This window comes from Orbilia oligospora, assembly GCF_000225545.1.
Source record: "Orbilia oligospora ATCC 24927 unplaced genomic scaffold scaffold00078, whole genome shotgun sequence".
Lineage (NCBI taxonomy): Eukaryota > Fungi > Ascomycota > Orbiliomycetes > Orbiliales > Orbiliaceae > Orbilia > Orbilia oligospora.
The window spans coordinates 1,293,289-1,313,501 of NW_011645635.1; the positions used below are offsets into that span (position 1 = coordinate 1,293,289).

The following is a 20,213-nucleotide window of genomic DNA, read 5'->3' on the forward strand; positions in this document are numbered from 1 at the left end:
ACGTTCTGAAGTTTAGCGACTGCTAGTAAAATATATCTGTAAGCTTATCTATGAGTTATTTGAACGTTACACTAATATCCCATAGCGGACCGGATACATTCTAAAATAAACCCCTCGAGTATTATATCTTCCAATACAAAAAGGGAATATTGGAGAATTTCCGCTGAGAACGAATATTGGTTATGTATATATAGTCTTAAAGAAGCTTACGGTAAAAGAACTTGATTTGATAAAGAAAATGCCTCAAGCAGAAGACGTTCGTATTATAATTAACGGCTCAAGATGGTCGGAAGAACAGTCCAAAATTGGATTGGTCACCTCTTTTGTGGTAAGCATTGAATTCGGATCTAGCCTTGAGGACCTTATCAGCACAATAGGCGATTAAACACACTCATTTACTATGTAGGAGTATGTATTGTCCATGGTCAGCATGCCTGAATTTCTGCTTGGAGTTCATTATGCTGTGATTGCTTTGTTACAGATTCGGTATAGCAGATAGAGGAAACCATGCATATGCACATATGACCTGTACGTATACCTTTATCATAATGAATTATAAGCCTATATAATTAAATTGAAAATGCAGTGTTACTTTTTTGACAAGGTTTCGTGCAGCAATCCGACTTAATCCTGCGCATCAAGGTATAAAGTAAGTTAGTGCTATAGTGGGCGTCCCGGATCTACAAAATGCATACCACAATTTAGAATCAAGCAAGAGCCATAACGTACTTGAGGACCACATAAAATCCAACACGGCCTAAGGACCCGGAGTTACCAGTAGAAGGGTATTCCAATGCGAGTGTCTAGAAATAGTGGTGGTAGTGGTGATTGGTAATTCAGGCTAGGAGCTAAGAATTTACTTTATATATCTATCAAACTGGAGATACCCTCGGAAGACGTCCTCTTTAAAAGATTCTACAGCGTACTCTATTCCTAGTGGGAATACTGAAAATATTTAAAATCACCGGGATACACATCTATTTACTTGGATCGCGCTGCAAAATCACTCAGAGACATGGCCAACGCTTTGATCAAGAGATCGCTGAATCAGCAGAGTATCCTAAATCCTTTTTGGCTTAGGGGCACGAGGAACGAGCGGTTGATCAGCAAAGCCGCCGCCGCGTCTGCTACTCTGTATAGTCTGCCTCACATATACACATTTCTTGATCATAATTAACTTACAGAACCTTATCATAGTTCCGAAACACTCGTCCGAGATGCATATAATCCGATCAACATAGCCAAGAATTGTCGCCCATATAAGCAAAACATCTATCACAACTCTCCGGCTGGCTTCGTAGTTAGGGAGGCCAAAAACGAGGATGCCAAAGAGCTCACTCGATTATGGTTTTCTTCCTCCAGCTTACTTTTGGATCTCGACTCTAAAACCTCCCGGTGGTGGGACGAGGTTTGGAGTGTGGGAATTCAGGCTGGACCAAACGTTGTAAAAACTTTTGTCGCTGAAAATAAAGACAACAAAGTTGTCGCCTTCTCTAGATGGAACGTCCCACAGATGCAGGGAGGAGTCCGAATCGACGCCTCATTACCGGATTTTCCTGATGAATGGGGGGCTGAGTTAACGGAGGCGCTTTGGGGTAATGTAGCTCGCAATAGGGAAAAGATTATGGGACGTAGGCCCCATTGGAGTAAGCCACCTACAATCCGAATTCACCTACCCGCTATGAACACAACATGATATGATTCTTTTTTCTTCTCCTTCTCCTTCTTCTTCTTGTTATTGTTCTTCTTCTTCTAATCATTATGTAGGATGTGAATTCCTAGCAGTGGATCCTTGTCATCAAGAAGAGGGTTTAGCTTCTATGCTCGTGGACTGGGGTTGTCGGCAAGCTGACGCGGCTGAGCTTGAAGTCTACATCGACAGATATATCTCAAATTTGCCAGTATGGAAGAAAGAAAATGTTCATTTCTGGGACTGGGATTGCATAGGTGCACCATCGCATCCAGATGCAAGAAACCTTAGATTGGCCGCTATTGTTAGACCCCCAACGTTCACTGGGGCTAGTGCAACATACATTAGGAATTAAAAGAAGCCCATCAAAAACGAGAATATCATATTTTGTATGGGATACCTACTAGCTACTGTGCTTACAATTCTATTAGTAAAACAACTTGCATATGCTCTAGAGTTCCGCGGGAATATATAATATAATATTGCCGACGAATCATCTTCAAGGCATATGCACATGCACGACGATAATGAACTTCTTTAGCAGGTCCAAGCGAGAGCGAATAACGTTGTATAAAAACATCCATCACAAGGTTTTCAGCTGAAGGGATAGAACGATGCATCGATGCAACCTAACGCAATGAACGTACGATCGGGTATCGGGAAAGATGATTGTTACTTCGAATTCCAGAACCCCGATTAATTCTTTGCGCGAGAATAAATTCATATTCATGGTGGTGAATGTGAAGGGGAAATATATGCGGGGGTCCACATGTTTTCCCGCCCCGCGTTTGCAGGTTCTAACCTAACTAGTAGCCGTGGCAAAAATTAGTGGAGATGTATATTCGCAAATACAAGAAAGAGTGCAAAACTCTAAATAAGCTTCGACAAAAAACGGATCAGCTCTTCCGTAGACGATCTGAAACAGCTAAGGTCCGAACTTGGCCTGCAGCTGTGAATAAGGGTACGGGATCGGCTCGATCGTATGCCTTTCTTGCTCATCTATCTGCAGATCATTTAATACGTAGCAGGTGCAATTAGCCATCTATAGCTTACCTAGGTAACTAGGTAACCAGCCGGGTTACGTTGGGGCAGAGCTCACTTAACTACCAAGCCCGCCCCACAACACTTTGTGGGCCAATGCAACTAAAGTCTTACAACGAGACTATCAAAATCCAAATGCCGTAGTTAGCCGGGGGCCTGAGCAGAATGTTAACGCTAGAAATGGCACGTATCATACTCTGCGCTATTAACTATTGGTCGAGATAACATGTACATACAAATCCGATATCTGCAAGAGTGGGTAATAAGAAGAAGTGTTGAGGGATGCGCGCATATGCATATATGCGATGGGACCAGTATAATGCGGAGACTGGAGAATGGCTTCTGTCACAGGGATGAGCTATATCTTACATTTGGAATATTAACTTGTTGAAGAATAAATACTATTGTTCGTGTTCCATTGCCATTTTTATTTTTTTCCCAAGGTTAGCATTTCCTAATAAGTAACCAGATATTATAGAAATTATATTGGGACTATGAGTACAGTCGAGGATCCGAGTCTGGTGACGAGACAAGACTATGAGGGCCTACTCTTATTTTAAGTTTTTGACTTTTAACTCTTATGGGAATATTTAATACTATATCATATAATAGGCGTTCCATCTATATAAGGGAGCATGTTCAGACGGTCCACTTGTAACATTTATATTAGTTGAAGTTTACTCGACATTTCAGATCCCATTAAAATATTTCAGTACTTAAGCTTACTTACTTACTTAACCTATATATTCGGTGACTTCAAGCCTCAGAGAAGCTCCAAAAACTATCACTCAAGATGGATCAAAACAACACCCTACCTATGACTGCTGGAAACGCTTACAATGAAAATTGCCACCAGCAGACTCTCATCATGGAGGGTTCATTGCCGTTGTTCGATGATATAAACCTCGGTAATTAACCTTAAACCGACTCGAGATTTGCACTCTGCTAAACCCTGAAAACTTCCAGGATCGAATCTTACGATAGTTGACTATGGCTGCTCACAGGGCCGTAACTCGTAAGTTGATAATTTATGCCATCCAAAATTTATTATAGATGTAACAACTTATGCTGGATTAGAATAGCCATGATGCAGCGTGTTCTTAACCGCATGGCTCCTTCATCCACCGCTTCTCTCGTCTTCGAAGACCTGCCATCGAACGAATTCGCCAGTCTTATCAGACTTCTTCCAGAACTATCTGCTTCCAACCCCACTCTGAAAATTTACCCCTCCTTGATTCCCAGGTCCTTCTATGAGCCTGTTATTGCTCCTGCAACCGTGGATATTGGCTTTACCTCCAGTACCATTCACTGGCTCAAACGGATGCCACTTCTCAAACCACCAACTGAGACAGTTAGTGAATATTACGCAAAACGTACTTGTCGAAATGCTCCTGAAGCGGAAGAGAACTTCAGAGAATTCCTCACTTTACGTGGTCAGGAGATCAAAAGTGGTGGTTATTTCATTATTGCGTGCTTTGGCAGTTTCACTGAGGAAGAAATAACTCGCTACAAAGATGCTCTCATCCTACGTCACAGAATTTTGTTCCAAGCTGCTGAAAAGCTTGCAAATGAAGGGAAACTACCATTGAAAGCTATGGAAAAAATTAATGTGCCCATCTACGATCGATCAGAAGAGGAGTTTCGTTCTGGAATTGAGGAATTGAAGGATACGTGGGTTATGGAGGAATACTATCGCAAGATGATTCCTCATCCTGCCTATGACAAATACCTCAAAGCGTGCGAGCTCGAGGATGCGGATGAAAACAGCAAAACGGAAGCTGCTAAAGCTTACGCAGGGGCTTTGATAGACTGGCTTGTAGCAGTCATGGGGGATATGATAAAGAATTGGTGGAGGGAATCAGGAGTTGAAGACGATAAAGTTGATGAAATCTATCAGGAATTATTGGTTGTGGCAAAAGATCTCCTTTGGAAAGAAGGTCCAGGAGGTGCTGAAATTCCGCTCATGTATACTAGACTCAGGAGAGCTTAGTAGGACCTGCAGCGAGACCAAGTAGGACGCTTTCTGAGCACCAGGGTTGGATACATGATTCGTCCTTCCAGAGTTATCAGTGCTATTGCCACTGCCTCCTGCATTGTCTTTCGTTTAACTTAGATTTGTTTCTTTTTGGCATACTCTTTAGATTTGCGTTCGGCCCACTTTTGGCATCCAATTCAATCGCCTTGTCACTATCTGCCACGTAGCGTATCATGATAGCATATATATCCCATGAACAGTGCTTTATATTCAATCGCTTAGCTTAGTGGAAAATGGTTTTCAGTGGACTGACTCAGTGGACGGACTCAGTGGAGAAAGCGGCAAAAAACCGGAATGTATGTTTACTTTCAAGGAAGAGAACGCGAGCAAAACGTGAAGAGAATACAGACCCAGGTAGCCGCCTCCACACTCTAAGATAGCCGTCTTTATTTGGAAAGAGTTAGAACCTAGGGATGCCAAAAATATAAGCAAACACTTGAAAACTTGGGCTCAGCGGGAACGGCGAAAACTTGAAAACAGGTAAGCCGGGACGAGTAGGCAGATAAAGCAGCGGATATGGCCGTATTGAGGTGGGTCTCATATGCGACTACGTTAGCCTGAAATTTGTCGAAGATAATTCTATAACAGAGAGGTGTTTCTTTCTGGCCGCCCCTAGCTAGTGACGAATCGGTTCTAGACCTGCCTTCTTTTCACGCATATAAAGTCCAGGACAGTTTATTGCGATTCTCCATCATTTCTAAAGGCCTAATTCTTCTATGCATATGCATTACCCTAGCTGCTCCATATATACATCTTAGTTAAGTACAGCTTCAGTTAACCGTCATTTTGGTTACTTGAAAGCAACTTTCCCCTTCAAGTTATGTGCATGTGGTACTAGACAACTTTGCCAACTATAGTAGGTGCGGGTACCACTACTGTATACCGGAGGTACCGATTGAAATTATATTTAGTAAGTGGGCTTTCCTGTTCATGTGCATACTCTATATATGCCTCCGGCAGCGGTAAAGGATAATTTCCCAGTTTAGAAGTCTAAAATCCTTTACGTGGGGGTAGATTAGTCCGAAGACACGGAGATTAGGATATATGCTGTTGCTGATAAGCTTACTAAATTTCCTGCTAGGCCCCCATATCTTATCCCTATCGCCCTTTAGACTTAGGCCCGCAACCTTTGACCCATCATTTTAATCATCATTCAACATGCTCCCCATTCGCGTGAATTTCCTCGTCCAATGTCACCGTCAGCAGCGGCTCCTAGCCTCTCGTCCCCAACTCTTGAATTTAACAAAATACAACGCCGCTCGATGTCCCAAATTGTGTTTGGTCGCTTCCAGGGCGCTTTCAACAACGTCGAAGTTAATCAATACCGAACCGTATACAACGAGTAACGGTGTTTTAAGAGTCAAAAAGCACATCGTCCCGGCATTTCCTATTCGGGAGCCTATACGTGGCGTTTGGAATGGGGGCGATAAACTCCAACTTGTGGCTAACTGCTACAGGCCTGTGAACAATCCCAATCCTAAACCCGGGGATCTGACGATACTTGCTGCGCATGGGAATGCCTTTCACAAGGTATGGATATAGTAACCATGAATGAAGAGCCAATATAATCTTGGGACTGCACCAGGGTTAAAAGCTAACGCTCCGCTTGTGCCCTATGCATAGGAATTATATGAGCCCTTTTTTGAGTGTTTAGTGGAAGAATATGAAAAGAAAGGCGTCAGAATTCGAAGTATTTGGATGGCAGATTTCCATAATCAGGGAGATTCCGGTGTACTGAACGAGAAGAAACTTGGTGGGGAAGGTATATATCAAAATCTATGTATTGTCAATCGGTAAGCATGCTGACCATCAATTTGAAATACAGTCAGCTGGTTCGACCACTCTCGCGATCTTCTCTCTTTGATTATGCACCTCCCAAATGAATTCGTTCGACCTATAGCTGCAGTCGGCCATTCCATGGGTGGCGCTCAGATATTTCATCTTTCTCTCATGCATCCGACCCTATTCAGCTGTATTATCGGTATCGACCCTATAATCTCCCCGCTTCCAGCCCTTCCCGGCCCTGCTCCTGCAAATCCTGCAACTCTATCTGCTAAGCGCCGTGATATCTGGTTATCTTACGAAGAAGCCATCGAATTCTTTAAATCCCGTCCCTTCTATCAGAACTGGGATTCTAGAGTCCTCGATCTTCACATGAAATATGGACTCCGTAAGGTTCCAACACCTCTCTACCCAGATATTACAAAAGTTGGCGAAAACGCTGTAACCCTCCGTACTACAAAACATCAAGAGGTTTTTACATTCTGGAAAACAAGCGAGCAGGATAGAACCGAATCAAAGGAGGTATTTTTTCGCCTCAAAGATATGAAAATTCCCGTCTGCTATATACAAGGTCAAAACAGTATTATCAATTGGGGTAACAAGAACGAGCTGAAAATGATTAATACACCGCAACCTTGCGAGATGCATTTCGTTCCAGACTGTGGGCATTTAGTTCCGCAAGAGAAGCCAAGGGAGACTGGTAAGCTATAACCCCCTTCCCCTTCTTCTTTTCTTTTCTTTTCTTTTCTTTTCTTTTTTTGGATTTTGTTCTTCATCAAAATTTCTATGGGCTTGCCGAATAATGTGGCTTGTGAGAAACATTTCCGTTAACAAGATCTGGTATCTTTCGATCTACAGCCATAATTGCAGCCGACTACCTCCAGCGCCGCATTAGAATGTGGGGCCAGAAAACCGAAGAACAGAAAAAGAACTGGCCGCCAACTATGACGATCAGTCCCCAATATTTCGAGCATAGGCTACGAGAGGTGAATGAATAGAGACTTATATGATCATAAAAATAGAATTGATGGTTTTTGTTATCTCGAATTTGAACAGAGTCAGGAGTATGGTCACATGATGGTGTTATTAGCTATATTAGTGTTTGTTGTTAAATCAATGCAATCGATGTTGATCCGGGACACTGATCTAGCTCGCTTAAATTTCTCAAAACAGTAATATCAAACCTCAGGCCGGTAACGTCGATATCAACTTCAACTTCTTTTCGTATCAATTTCATAAATCAAAACTTAGTTCACAATTTATTTCATATCATATCAAACAACATGGCTATGAATTTTTATATATAGTTCAATGGAAAGTTTTATTTTGCCTTCATCATCAATAAGTTTAGACGGCAAGTAACTTGAAAATCAGTAAACATTGCAGTCGACGTCGATATAAAACTTCTATCTCTTCTAATGATAATTGAAAATTTTTTTAAAGAAATGCTTCAAAAAACAGGTTCTTTTGATACTTTTACCCTTCCCGAATTTTCAAAAGTGTAACAAAGCAATCACAGCATAATGAACCCCAAACAGAAATCCAGGCGGCCGGAGGAGCCCTCAGAATGACCATTGCATAGGAAATATCCAGACAATACTAGTAGCTAGTACTAGTGTGGTTGGAAGAAAACCACACGACTCAACACAACTTACACATCCAAAACGAGGAAGCACCCAAATCCAGACCTCAGAACTCGTGGAACAATGTTAATAGTGTTATACGCTGTGATCCGATATATATTCGTGTGCGTCGTCCGCCACCAAATTCCAACAATTACAACAAGAAACCCTTATTGAAAGTTTAAAGTATGAATGGATAAATGGTCCAGTTAGATAAATAATATTAATGGTCCTGAACTCCATTTATAAATTTATCGATAGGAAGTACTCTATAAAAGAACATTAATTGCAAACCCTGGCTAGCTAAGATACCCTATATACCTATATATACTAAGCAGATCGGTCTGTAATTAATTGTCGGACCATGCGACCCACGCTGATCATGATCGGACACACACAATCGAGGGTCCCAACTGGAAAAAAAAATAAAATATTTACTTCCCACATATATCTGATATTTAAGTATTTATATCCGCTATGCAGCAGTGAATGGCTAGTCCCTTTCTTTTGGAGGAAAAGTAAAATAAACCCAGCCGGGTCGCCTTATAATCCCATCCCAGGACGCAACTTGACATTGTCCTCCTAACCCCCTCGAGCTCCCACCAACAACTTGATCGATGAATACAATAATACCTATACAAACTACTCGAGTATACTAGGTTATTATTATTATAAAATATAACCAAATATTCAACATGGTGGGAGTATACCGAGAACAAAGCGTCCAAGACGCCTCTACCCAAACCGACCCCGCCACCCTAGCTGCACTCGAACTCCCCCAAATCACCAACCTAAACCACTTCGAACAAGCAGTCGAAAAGGCAAATTCAGATTGCATCGAATTCCGCATGGAAATGGAAGATTCAAACCCCGTTCGACTCACCGGAACCCGTGTAATTGACGGCATGAACAACCTATCCCTAAGCATCGAATTAACCTGTCAACAACTCGAAGCAAACGAATACTTTGCACTCAACCATTTCCGCAACGTTCACATGGCCCTGAGGACTATGACGAAATTTCAGCCTTATTATCTAGACCCGGAAGAACAGAGAAAAACAGAATATCTTTGCGACCTAGTCAACAGGAATTTCTATTGGGGACTGACCACCGAACTTAAATGCCGCGAGGTTCTCCAAAAAGCAGCGGTTTTTAAAATTCACAATTCGAATAGGATTCTGACGAGGAGGAATTATGAGGAGTATCTTTCCCATTTGCTTGCACTGAGGGAAAAGACAAATGACTGCGTGAATGATGTCGCAGCGATGACGGCGTTTATGCTTAACGAGAGACGGGCGGCTGTGAGAATGTTACTCGCCTGTCGGAAATATATGGCCCTGCAGAGGAAGAGACCTTATTACCCTAGGCTTTGTCGATGTCGGGGGCACGATTGGGGACAAGCCAACTGGGAAAGATTAGGTCTTCCGGTGATTAGCGTATCGCCTAGTGGTAATGCTAAGGGATTCATTCCCGTTTAGCCTCCCCCAAGGTGGATCCTGCTGTATGCACCATTCCATGTAAATTATTATCCAGAATGGCGTGGATGAGCCGGAAATAAATATGATAAGTAATCCCATACTTGACTGCCAATCTCTAGTCCCCTCTAAAAAATTTACATCATAAGCTTGTTCTAAATCTCGGCCTAGTGAAGACTCCATATCAAGAATTCCAACTATACAACCATAAGGCCCAGTAAGGTATGCGTGCGAGGGGCCCGGGGACCGGGACAATATAAAAAGGTCCAGCGGGGAGGGTATCCAACCCTATGCTTCCAACCATTGTACGATCCCATCCCATCACCCACCAAAAGACAAATTAAACATCCAGCAGGTCGAGTCTCGTCGATAAACACCCAAACTGTGCAGACAGATTCGACTGCATACGACTTGTCTCGTCGCCAGACTCCCCAACTTATACATACGACTTCGACCAACATTCTCTAAACCCAATACAGTCAAAAACTGCTTAGCTACTATATGGGGGGTCCTCTATTCAAAATACGTATGCATATATTAGGTTATCCCGTATCTATTAACCGTCTATATACTAACACTAATCCTACAACTAAGTACCTATTAACCCACTACCATATACAAAGTGTGGACCGTGTCTGCGATACGAGACTACCATATATATGCATATACTTATTTGCAAGGCTAATTCCCATAGTTTACCATTTTACATAATATTTAACAAAACCAGTCGCAAGTCCCGTGGAACGCTACCTACCTGAATAAGCATTACTTATAATACTATCTACAAGCAGGTAGACACTTACTTACTTACTTATTTATACACGTAATAGGCATCGTCGTTTTTTTTGCTTCGAATTCACATCGGATCCTGAATACCACCAAATCCGTAGTACAATATACATATACAACTACAACATCTACAAAAAAAATTTAAAACCCCATGCGAACATTGTTAAATAATAGCATAAGTTCCCTGTACGTCTACCCGAATACTTATACGTATACCACGAACCTAAATATCTAAAAAAAAGATTTATATAATCGCAAAGCATTTCCCAAAAATATACTTTCAATTCGCTTTTTTAAACCATTTCTTTTTTACTCGCATAAAGGGGAGGGGAAAAAAAATACAAAAAACATAGAAAGGAAAGAAGGCTACGAAAGTACTTCGAAAAAAAAACTATTCAGTACAGTCGTAGCGTTATCCCAGATAATTTCCCAGAAAAAAAAAAGAAACTTAAGTTAAGGCCAGCATTACAAATTTTCGAAGAGAAGGCCGCCAACTAAAAGAAAAGGAAAGGAAGGAAAGAAAGGTTTCCCGAGCGAGAGAAAGGGGTTTAAAAGAAAACGAAGGGAGCGGGTTTTGGGGCTTTTACACTTCGTGTGATGTCAAGGTAGTGTCGTGTAATTTTTTTTCTTTCAATCTCTTATGCCATGCGTTTAAGCAGACAACTTGGTCTTCAAGATTCCCTTGAGGGTAACAGCATCGGCGGCGAACTTCCTGATACCGTCGCTCAACTTCTCAACGGCCATCTGGTCTTCGTTGAAATCGTAGCGGAAAGTAGCCTCGTCATTGATGTAGGACTTCTTCTCAATGTCGAGGGTGGATGCTACAAAAAAAAAAGTAACAGTCAGTGATATAATCTTTTGAAAATGGTTTATGGAGTTAATAAAACATACCACTAGCAGCATCCAACTTCTTTGGAACAGCGTTTGTGCTGTTGTAAAGCTCCTCCAACAAGTTGGGGGAGATAGTCAAGTAATCACATCCAGCGAGCTCAACGATCTCTCCGGTATTTCTGAAGCTGGCTCCCATAACAATGGTGTTATATCCGAACTTCTTGTAGTAGTTGAAGATGCTCTCGACGCTCTTGACACCAGGGTCCTCAGCACCGGAGTAGGTCTTTCCAGTAGCAGCCTTGAACCAATCCAAGATTCTGCCAACAAATGGAGAGATGAGGAAAGCACCGGCCTCAGCGGCAGCAATGGCCTGGGGCAAGCTGAACAATAGTGTCAAGTTGCAGTTGATACCCCGTGCTTGTAATTCCTTGGCGGCTTGGATACCCTCCCAGGTACTGGCGATCTTGATGAGGATACGGTCCTTGGAGATACCAACGGACTCATAGAGCTTGATGATGCTCAAGGCCTTGTTGATCGAAGCTTGCTTGTCGAAGGAGAAGCTGGCGTCGACTTCGGTGGAGACACGGCCTGGGACGATCTTGAGGATTTCTTTGCCGAATTCGACGAGGAGACGGTCGAGGGAAGCATCGACTTGTTCGTCGATGGTGGAACCCTATAGGATAAAGTCTACTTAGTATGCATATCTCCGGTAGATAGAATGCGCGTATATATTTGTATGCGAAGAAGAACATACATTCTGCTTGCCGTACTCAACAGCGGCATCGATCAACTTGGCGTACTCGGGCTTCTTAGCAGCGGCCAAGATAAGGGATGGGTTTGTAGTGGCATCCTGTGGCTTGTACTTCTCAATGGTAGCAAAGTCGCCTAGCATTCAACATATATTTCCCCCGTCAGCAATCCGAGCTCTCCAAAAGTAGGGTCCAGTATTTGGATCTTCCGGATCCGTCGAAAAGGGCAAATAGGAGTAGGTATTGAATAGCATACCGGAGTCACAGACGACAGTCTATAATAGAAAAAACATAGTTAGAAATTTTTCATATCCTTTGATTTGGGCCACGCTCCAACCAGGAGCTGTCCATGGTGGGGTAGCTCGGAACTTACTGTGCCAGAGGCCTTGAGTTGATCTAATGAAGAAGCCATTGTAAATCGTAGGATGGAATTTTGTCGAACTAGTAAGAGAAAAGTTCGCGATTGTAAGTAACTGGCAGAATGGAAGTTATGGTGATGGTATTGAATTGAAAGATTGAGTTTGGTGGCGGGGGGAGCTTTTTATGTCCGGTCTCGCTGGAAAGCTATTTTGGGGTGGCGGACAGCTATGATATAATCAAGGAGGGGCAACCGCTGCAGCTGCAACCATACAACACCAATACAATGCCAACCACAAAATATAATACTGATTCGATTCAGCGGTACTTTCTATATCTCTCACCTTTTTATATATACCGTCCGGATGCTATGCGATTGTAATCGGCGAATTCGTACTCTCACGGGAGAATTTTTCCGAGTAAAAAAAATGGAAGTGGTTGAATCTTTACGCAATGGGAAGAACTACTCAAGAAGACGCGGCCAGAGTGCGGTGGTGCCCCTCCACGCCCTTTTATAAACTTCTCTCCACGTACTGTGAATCCCCTCTTCCCCCCATGGCTATTGACAATTCCGTTGGGGTCCGGGAACCCTCATCCATTAAATTACATTACATTACATGATCCAACGAAAAAAAAATTAAAATTGATCCTAAGTGGGGGAGCTCGAGATACTCTTCTTGGTTTTTACTGTCTCCGTCGATATCCCGCCTTGTGTCGCACGTTCATGGGAATTCAAGGGCCAAGGACCAGGCTAGTTCCGGCGGCGGCGGGGCGAACTAGGTCCACAGCAATGTATGTATGTACTGTGTAAGCACCTGCAGGGTGATAACTAAGCCAAATTATTTCGACAAGATAGTACGTCCACGTTCCTTTCAAGTTAAGAGGCATTTTACAAAGCCAAAATGGCCTGGGTTTGAATCCTATGCTTTGCTGGATTGGACGGGAGGTACGATAGGTACTTGTGCTTTCTCACATCCGGCCGAATGCCGCGAGTCGAGTCGAGCCTAGGTCAGCCGTTTTTGAGACCCTGGAAAAGGCTAACAGACCTATCAATTGATGTAAGTAATTGATGTATGTATGTATGTCTTGGTATTTTGGGATTACTAACGTTAACTAGTTAGAATTCTAATCGATTGAACCCGATTACTTCAGCTTACTCATTGACGATTGTTATCGATTCCCATCGCTTTGAAGCTTTTGCAAATTTCTGGGGGGATTTCTTCAATTGACGTCATGTGCTGCTTTGCCTTCGACCGGTCCGAACACGAGATGTTTGCGCTTCGGCCGATGAAAGCTTTGTTGGGCTCAAGCTGATGCCGGGATGCTGGTACTAGCTGGTTCGGATTTAGCCTAAATTTGCAATTGGGGAAACAAAAATACCACTCACTCGGCAAGCTTAAAATTTTAAAAATGGGGTTTCGACAGATGGTATCGATATGCTTGCTAGACATACGCTTTCTTCGATAGTTTTGTCTCCGAATACCCTGGGCTAATATTATTGGAGTTGAAATTTCATATTCATCCATAAGTGCCGCCGGTTTTACATTTCTCGATTTAGAAAATTGACAAAGTCAAAGTCATGGGAGTTCCGCGAAGTTGTATAATTAAGGCGGGATGTTTTTATTGTCAAAACCAGATACTTAAGTGAGCATTTACCTACCTCTTGATGTCCGCTGTATTCATTAAATCTTACTATTGGCACACATGGAAAACTTTTTTATTCTTGTTCGGGATATTCTGGTCTCGAGGCTCGCAAATACATGCCAAGCAGCCGCATACCATAACTGTGGCGGGTAATAGAACAAATGGTATTATATTTTATCGATGACTACCTATATCATACCAACGTGAAATTCACCATCAAGACAAATGTCGCAGTGTAATAATGTGGCGTCAATCAAATTTAAAAGCATACCTAGAACTATATTTATATCATCCGCTATCAATCGCTTAAGGCGTGAAAATAAGATAGGCATAGGTTTCACATGGGCATACAACGGCCGCATGATTAATAGATTTATAGACCTACAATACTTTTTTTATATATACTAAAAAAATAGTTGACCAACCTAACAAAGCCAAGTAGGCTGAACCAGAAATGCATATCATTCTAATTTTCCTATATATCTTGATGGAACGGTTGGTCAACTCCAGTCGGGGTAGCTTGCTATTCAGCCCCTCTTTGGCGGCAGAATGAGTAAAAGTTATCGATCTTAGAATACGGTACGGCGGACTAGTTAAACTAATTCTGATCCCATATAAGGGTAAGCGGGAGGCTCCATAGAAAATATGTCTCATACATGTACTGGAGCCTTCTTGATTTTTTTCGTAAGCTACGTAAGTTAAAGACGTAGGTCAGCTAAATATCTACTGTTGGATATCCATGGATATCAAGCGCATAAAAATCAGCCAACCGGCCAGCGCAACATGCACCAAAGCATGCATGCCGGGAGCCATTTGTTGCGCAAGGATAAGAGGGGTTACAGAAGTGAGCGAGCATACACACTAGCCATAACGCGGGGACGATCCCTGATTCGCCAACCATGGTCCTTTGTTTTCTTGGTGTAACACTGAGTCTGCTTTACGGCGACTCGCAGTGGATACTTCGCTATGCACATGTGCTGTACACAAATTTAAAAGCAGAAACAAAAGAATCTAACTGGGGATGAACTTTTACAGCCGTCAAGTAGCTGCATTGAAGGTATAAAAACTGGGACTTTCGACCGGCTCCGGTTCCTGAGGGAATTTGGTAAAGTCAACAGCCTCGGCCTCAAGCCTCTCTATAAAATATTTCAACTCCTCTTTATGCTCAGCGTACTATTCACCTCTGAAGTCCAAAAGTTTTAGTGCTATACGCGCGTGCCCAGTATTGGTTATTTGAAAAAAAAAAAAAACTCACTATGTCAGAACCACGAATCCAGGATTATACAGTAGGATGGATATGTGCTCTGCAGGAAGAATACCACGCCGCAACTCGAATGTGTGATCAACGGTTTAGTGGGGTGAAAGAAAACGAGATACACGACGAGAACACTTACTTTTACTGCCGTATTGGTGGGCATAATGTGATAATTGTATGCTTACCGTATGGGCGCTACGGCACCAGCGCTGCTGCTACCACGGCAAGAGATATGGTTCGATCGTTCCCAAGCTTAAAATTCGCATTGATGGTGGGAATCGGAGGCGGTGCACCAACACCAAAAAATGATATTCGTCTTGGTGATGTTGTCGTGGGAGTCCCAAATGGAAAATGCGGTGGCGTTGTACAATATGATTTTGGAAAGCGGTTATCGAATGGCTTGTTCCAGCAGTCTGGCCAATTGAATGCTCCTCCCGGGGTTCTTCTCAAAGTTATTCCCGAGATGATACGGCTTCATCAGGACCCTCTGGAGCTAGATGGAATTGCTAAACATATCAGTTTGATGGATGATATGCCGGAGTTTACGCGTCCGAGCGAGGACAAACTATATCGCTCGAGCTACCAACATGTATCAGGGAAGATATCGATGGGGGGTTGCGATGAGTGTGCTGATGACGAATTAGAGGAACGTCCAGTCCGTCAAAGAAAACGAGCGGTCACAGTTCATTATGGCACCATTGCATCCGCTAACTCAGTTATGAAGGATGCAGTGGAAAGAAATAAGTATGCTGGTTCTGAATCAAATATTTTATGTTTCGAAATGGAAGCGGGGGGTTTAATGAATAATTTCCCTTGCCTTATAATTCGAGGCATCTGCGACTATTCAGATTCACACAAAAACGATAACTGGCACAACTATGCCGCTCTTGCCGCTGCTGCATATGCAAAAGAGCTCTTATGTGTGTTAACGCCAGAGAAAATAGCTCCTTTAGAACCATGGAATGGGGTTCATATAGAAAAGCGTACGTAGGATACCCCTACACTGGGGTTGCCGACGAATTGGTTCCGAATTAAATTTAAATCACTAATGATCACAATTGAATCAATAGTTCTTGGAGAGCTTCATAGTGAAGTTTCGGGGATCGCGACGAAGGCTGAACTTATCAATAGACGCCAACAAAGTCAAGAAGAAGAGAAGATGCTAAACTGGCTTACCCTTATCGACTATGCTCCGCGACAGAGTGATCACATTGGGAGACGAGGGCCCGAGACTGGTCAGTGGTTTCTAGACTCGCATGAGTTTCAGGAATGGCACCGACTTCGTGCAGAAACACTGTTCTGCCCAGGTATACCTGGAGCAGGGAAAACAATCCTCTCATCGATTGTCATCAATTATCTTCTTGAAGAACACGACAAAGACCCCACAATCGGGGTATCTTATATTTACTTTGATTTCCGTCGAGGAGGCGAACAAAAAATAGATAGTCTGCTTTTGAGCTTGCTTAAACAATTGGCTCAGACACGTCCACGCTGTTCACCAGATGCAGTGGAAGATCTATACTTCAAACATCAAAAGCCCAAGACAAGGCCATTACAGAATGAGGTTATAAAAGCCCTTCGATCTGTAGTCGCCTTGTATACGAGAGTTTTTTTTATTGTGGACGCACTCGATGAATGCCAAACCGATGACGACTGCCGCACAAAACTTCTGGAAGAATTACTTGATCTCCAGAGTGAGTCTGGTGCTAACATTCTTGTAACCTCTAGACCCATCCCTGAGATCGCGGGCGAGTTCAAAGAAAGCAGGAAACTGAAAATAGAAGCCCACAGTGAAGACATAAATAGATACTTGAATGGCCGTATGCGAGAGTTACCTCGATTTGTTGCGAAAAATTCGGATTTGAAGGAAGGAATCAGAAAATCTATCAGTGGATCAGTAGATGGGATGTAAGTACAAATTTATCTTACGTTTACGGCGTCTCTAAGTATCACGTGAATATTGCTGAGGACCTGATAACTTTAGGTTCCTCCTGGCTCGACTGCACATGGACTCATTGATAGGGAAAAAGTCCGTTGCATCCATTAAAAAGGTGCTTTCCCGATTATCAGCAGGACATGGGTCTTATGATCAGGCATATGATGACGCGATGGAAAGAGTCGTCGGGCAGCGAACCGACCATGCAGAGTTGGCAAAACAAACTCTCTCCTGGATCGTATGCTCTAAAAGACCATTGAATAGCTCGGAACTACTACACGCCCTAGCAGTCGAGATAGATGATACGGAATTCGAAGAAGAAAATATTTCTGATATTGAATTTATTGTTTCCGTTTGTTGTGGACTCGTCACTGTTGAAAGGGAGAGCGGCAGAAGGTCTGACAACCAAAGCGGCATGGTTCGTCTAATTCACTATACCACACAAGAATACCTCCAACGCGAGAGAATGAAATGGTTCCCAAATGCGGACGCAGAAATTTTGACAGTTTGTACGACATATTTATCGTTCTCCGCTTTTGGTAGTGGATTCTGTTCGTCCGATAGCGAATTCAAACTTCGCATGCAACTAAACCCGCTTTACGACTATGCTACGAGAAATTGGGGACACCATGCCCGCGATATGTCGGCAGCTGCGAATTCTCAACCCGTCATAAAGTTCCTCAGGTCCGCATCAAACGTAGAGGCGGCAGCTCAAGCAGTCTTAACTGAACGTATAAGAGAAGGGTACCCGGAGTTTCTGGAACGGGGAGTTACTGGCCATGGCTATAGCCAACGCGTTCCACGGGGGGTGACTGCACTGCACTTGGCGGCATATTTCGGAGCCAATAATATAGTAAACTCCCTACTAGCTGAATACAACCCGGATATAGAAGACAGCTACCAGCAGACACCAGTTATATATGCTTCACGATACGGAAATGTGACTATTGTCACGCTGCTGCTCGCGAGGGGAGCCGATCCCGAGAAAAGGGATATGTATGGCCGAACTGCGCTGCTGTGGGCTTCGAAAAATGGATATGAGCTCATAGTAGATCGACTTCTTCAAACTGGCAGGGTTCAAGTCGATGCAGAAGATAAATATGGATTGCAATCTCTGCATTGGGCAGCCTGGGGAGGGTATGAGAAAGTTGCTTCACTTTTGTTGAGCTACGACGCGGATACAGAGACAGGGGCAAAAAATGGCATCACCCCGCTCGTCCTTGCTGTCGAGGGAAACTCGGAGGCGGTTGCCAGACTATTATTCCGAAAGGGAGCCCAACCGAACTTCGAATATAGGATCGAGATCGTTTATAAGCCATTGCATCGATCCTATAATGACTTGCGGGAAAGCACCTCGGACGATCCAACCCTTCGAGGGTTTGGATATCTGTTTGGCCGAAGAGAGGGGGATGAAGAGAAGGTCATGGATCTAGAAACACACGTGTTTTATGTCTATCAGACATTAGATATATCGATGCGGGTTAAGGCCTACATTAATTTTGCTTGGTCGAGGTTTGTCGCTAGTGGAACTACGACTACAAGAACACCACTACTCCGGGCTGCTGAGAAGGGATTAGACGGGATATTGGACATAATAGAGGAAAGTGGTGTTAAAGTTAGTTCAGCCAATGATATCTACCGATTAATAACTTTGGAGTCTTTCTTCTTCAGTATTGATGCCGCCAAGAAGCTTCTAACCCGCGGCGCTAGAGTCTACGGAATAGCAGAACTTGACCCTGTATTCTTAGCAGTCGCTTCCGGCTCCAAAGAAGAAGCGATACGCTTATTAAACAGTGGGAGAAATGTCAATGTTAAGTGTGCAGGATACAATTTGACGCCGTTGGATGCAGCAGTTTATAAAAGGGACGCTGGATCGGTTAAATTGTTGGTGGAAAACGGTGCAATATGCACAAACGACCCAATAGATCTTCATGGACGGACGCTACTGCACCAAGCGGTACAAATAACGAGTACAGAAATCATTCAGCTGCTCATCGATCATGGCGCCAGTGTCGATATTCAAGACGACAACCATCGTACGCCACTATTTCTAGCTGCGGGAGAGGGCAAAAAGGAAGTAGTCGAACTAATGTTGCGAAATGGTGCATCAATAGACTCAAGGGATATAAATGGAAATACAGTATTGTTTTTTGCTATCTTCCGAGGGAATCAGGAAATGATACAGTTCCTACTAGACCATGGCTCCCAAATCAACTTAAAAAATAAGAATGACTTTACACCGCTTTTTTTTGCTATGTGTCATGCTTCCAACGAGGTAGTGGAGCTACTATTGAGGAATGGCGCCGACGTTCACCTTCCTGCTTTGGAGGGCTGGACACCGTTTGAATATGCAGCATCTTGCGGAAAGACGGCGCTTTTAAAGCTCATACTCGCAGCTGGGGATGTTGAACTAGACCGTAAAGATAGTTACGGGTCGACACTGCTATCAATAGTAGTTAGAAAGGGGTATGAAGAAGTGGTTAGGATGCTTCTTGCAACTAATGCCGTGAACCTACAGAGCGAAGATGCATTTGGTAGGAGTATCATATGGTGGGCGAAGAGGCAGGGACATCACAATATAGCGCACCTTCTAATTGAAGATGCGAAGCGCACAGGAATAATATTGCCTGACATGGACGTACCTCTGAGAAACCGGTATGGACTTGATGAGGGCCGTAGGGGTTGCGATGTTTGTCGTCTGGATATTTTAAAAAACTCTGCTTTTTACCACTGTAGAAGTTGCGCTGACGGGGACTTCGATCTTTGTCTTGATTGTGTTGAAGTCGGGGCCCATTGCTTGGATGAATCACACGAAATTGTAAGAATGGACGAATCTAACTAGAAGCCTGCTCTAGTCTTATGGTAATCTTTCTTTAGATGTTTTTTTCGCCTTGGTTGGGTTTGATTGAATAAATAGATTTATTCTCACAAACTCATTATTCTCATCAACTGAATAGAGCCTATAAAGTATTTTAAAATGTTCTTATATAGGGTGTTCGAGAATAAA

The 20,213-nt window shown here is 43.1% G+C and overlaps 6 protein-coding genes across 6 annotated transcripts; 5 read left to right on the plus strand and 1 right to left on the minus strand.

Annotated features, from left to right (window-relative positions):
* Positions 1-1,015: 1,015 nt before the first annotated feature.
* AOL_s00078g390 (uncharacterized protein) lies at positions 1,016-2,045 on the plus strand (the record flags this gene model as incomplete). Its single annotated transcript, XM_011123653.1, has 3 exons — positions 1,016-1,134; positions 1,198-1,646; positions 1,768-2,045. 3 exons carry the CDS (start codon positions 1,016-1,018, stop codon positions 2,043-2,045), a joined length of 846 nt encoding a protein of 281 aa, XP_011121955.1.
* A 1,479-nt stretch (positions 2,046-3,524) lies between these two features.
* Positions 3,525-4,721, plus strand: AOL_s00078g391 (uncharacterized protein; the record flags this gene model as incomplete). The annotated part of the gene is made up of 3 exons (XM_011123654.1): positions 3,525-3,639; positions 3,698-3,746; positions 3,809-4,721. The coding sequence occupies 3 exons, from the start codon at positions 3,525-3,527 to the stop codon at positions 4,719-4,721; spliced, it is 1,077 nt and encodes a 358-aa protein (XP_011121956.1).
* Positions 4,722-5,924: 1,203 nt separating this feature from the next.
* Positions 5,925-7,546, plus strand: AOL_s00078g392 (uncharacterized protein; the record flags this gene model as incomplete). Its single annotated transcript, XM_011123655.1, has 4 exons — positions 5,925-6,296; positions 6,390-6,528; positions 6,592-7,248; positions 7,407-7,546. 4 exons carry the CDS (start codon positions 5,925-5,927, stop codon positions 7,544-7,546), a joined length of 1,308 nt encoding a protein of 435 aa, XP_011121957.1.
* A 1,319-nt stretch (positions 7,547-8,865) lies between these two features.
* On the plus strand, positions 8,866-9,648 carry AOL_s00078g393 (uncharacterized protein; the record flags this gene model as incomplete). Its single annotated transcript, XM_011123656.1, has 1 exon — positions 8,866-9,648. The coding sequence occupies one exon, from the start codon at positions 8,866-8,868 to the stop codon at positions 9,646-9,648; it is 783 nt and encodes a 260-aa protein (XP_011121958.1).
* Positions 9,649-11,085: 1,437 nt separating this feature from the next.
* AOL_s00078g394 (uncharacterized protein) lies at positions 11,086-12,426 on the minus strand (the record flags this gene model as incomplete). Its single annotated transcript, XM_011123657.1, has 5 exons — positions 11,086-11,255; positions 11,326-11,938; positions 12,020-12,150; positions 12,271-12,289; positions 12,388-12,426. The coding sequence occupies 5 exons, from the start codon at positions 12,424-12,426 to the stop codon at positions 11,086-11,088; spliced, it is 972 nt and encodes a 323-aa protein (XP_011121959.1).
* A 2,845-nt stretch (positions 12,427-15,271) lies between these two features.
* AOL_s00078g395 (uncharacterized protein) lies at positions 15,272-20,048 on the plus strand (the record flags this gene model as incomplete). Its single annotated transcript, XM_011123658.1, has 3 exons — positions 15,272-16,253; positions 16,341-17,178; positions 17,255-20,048. The coding sequence occupies 3 exons, from the start codon at positions 15,272-15,274 to the stop codon at positions 20,046-20,048; spliced, it is 4,614 nt and encodes a 1,537-aa protein (XP_011121960.1).
* Between the last annotated feature and the right edge of the window lie 165 nt (positions 20,049-20,213).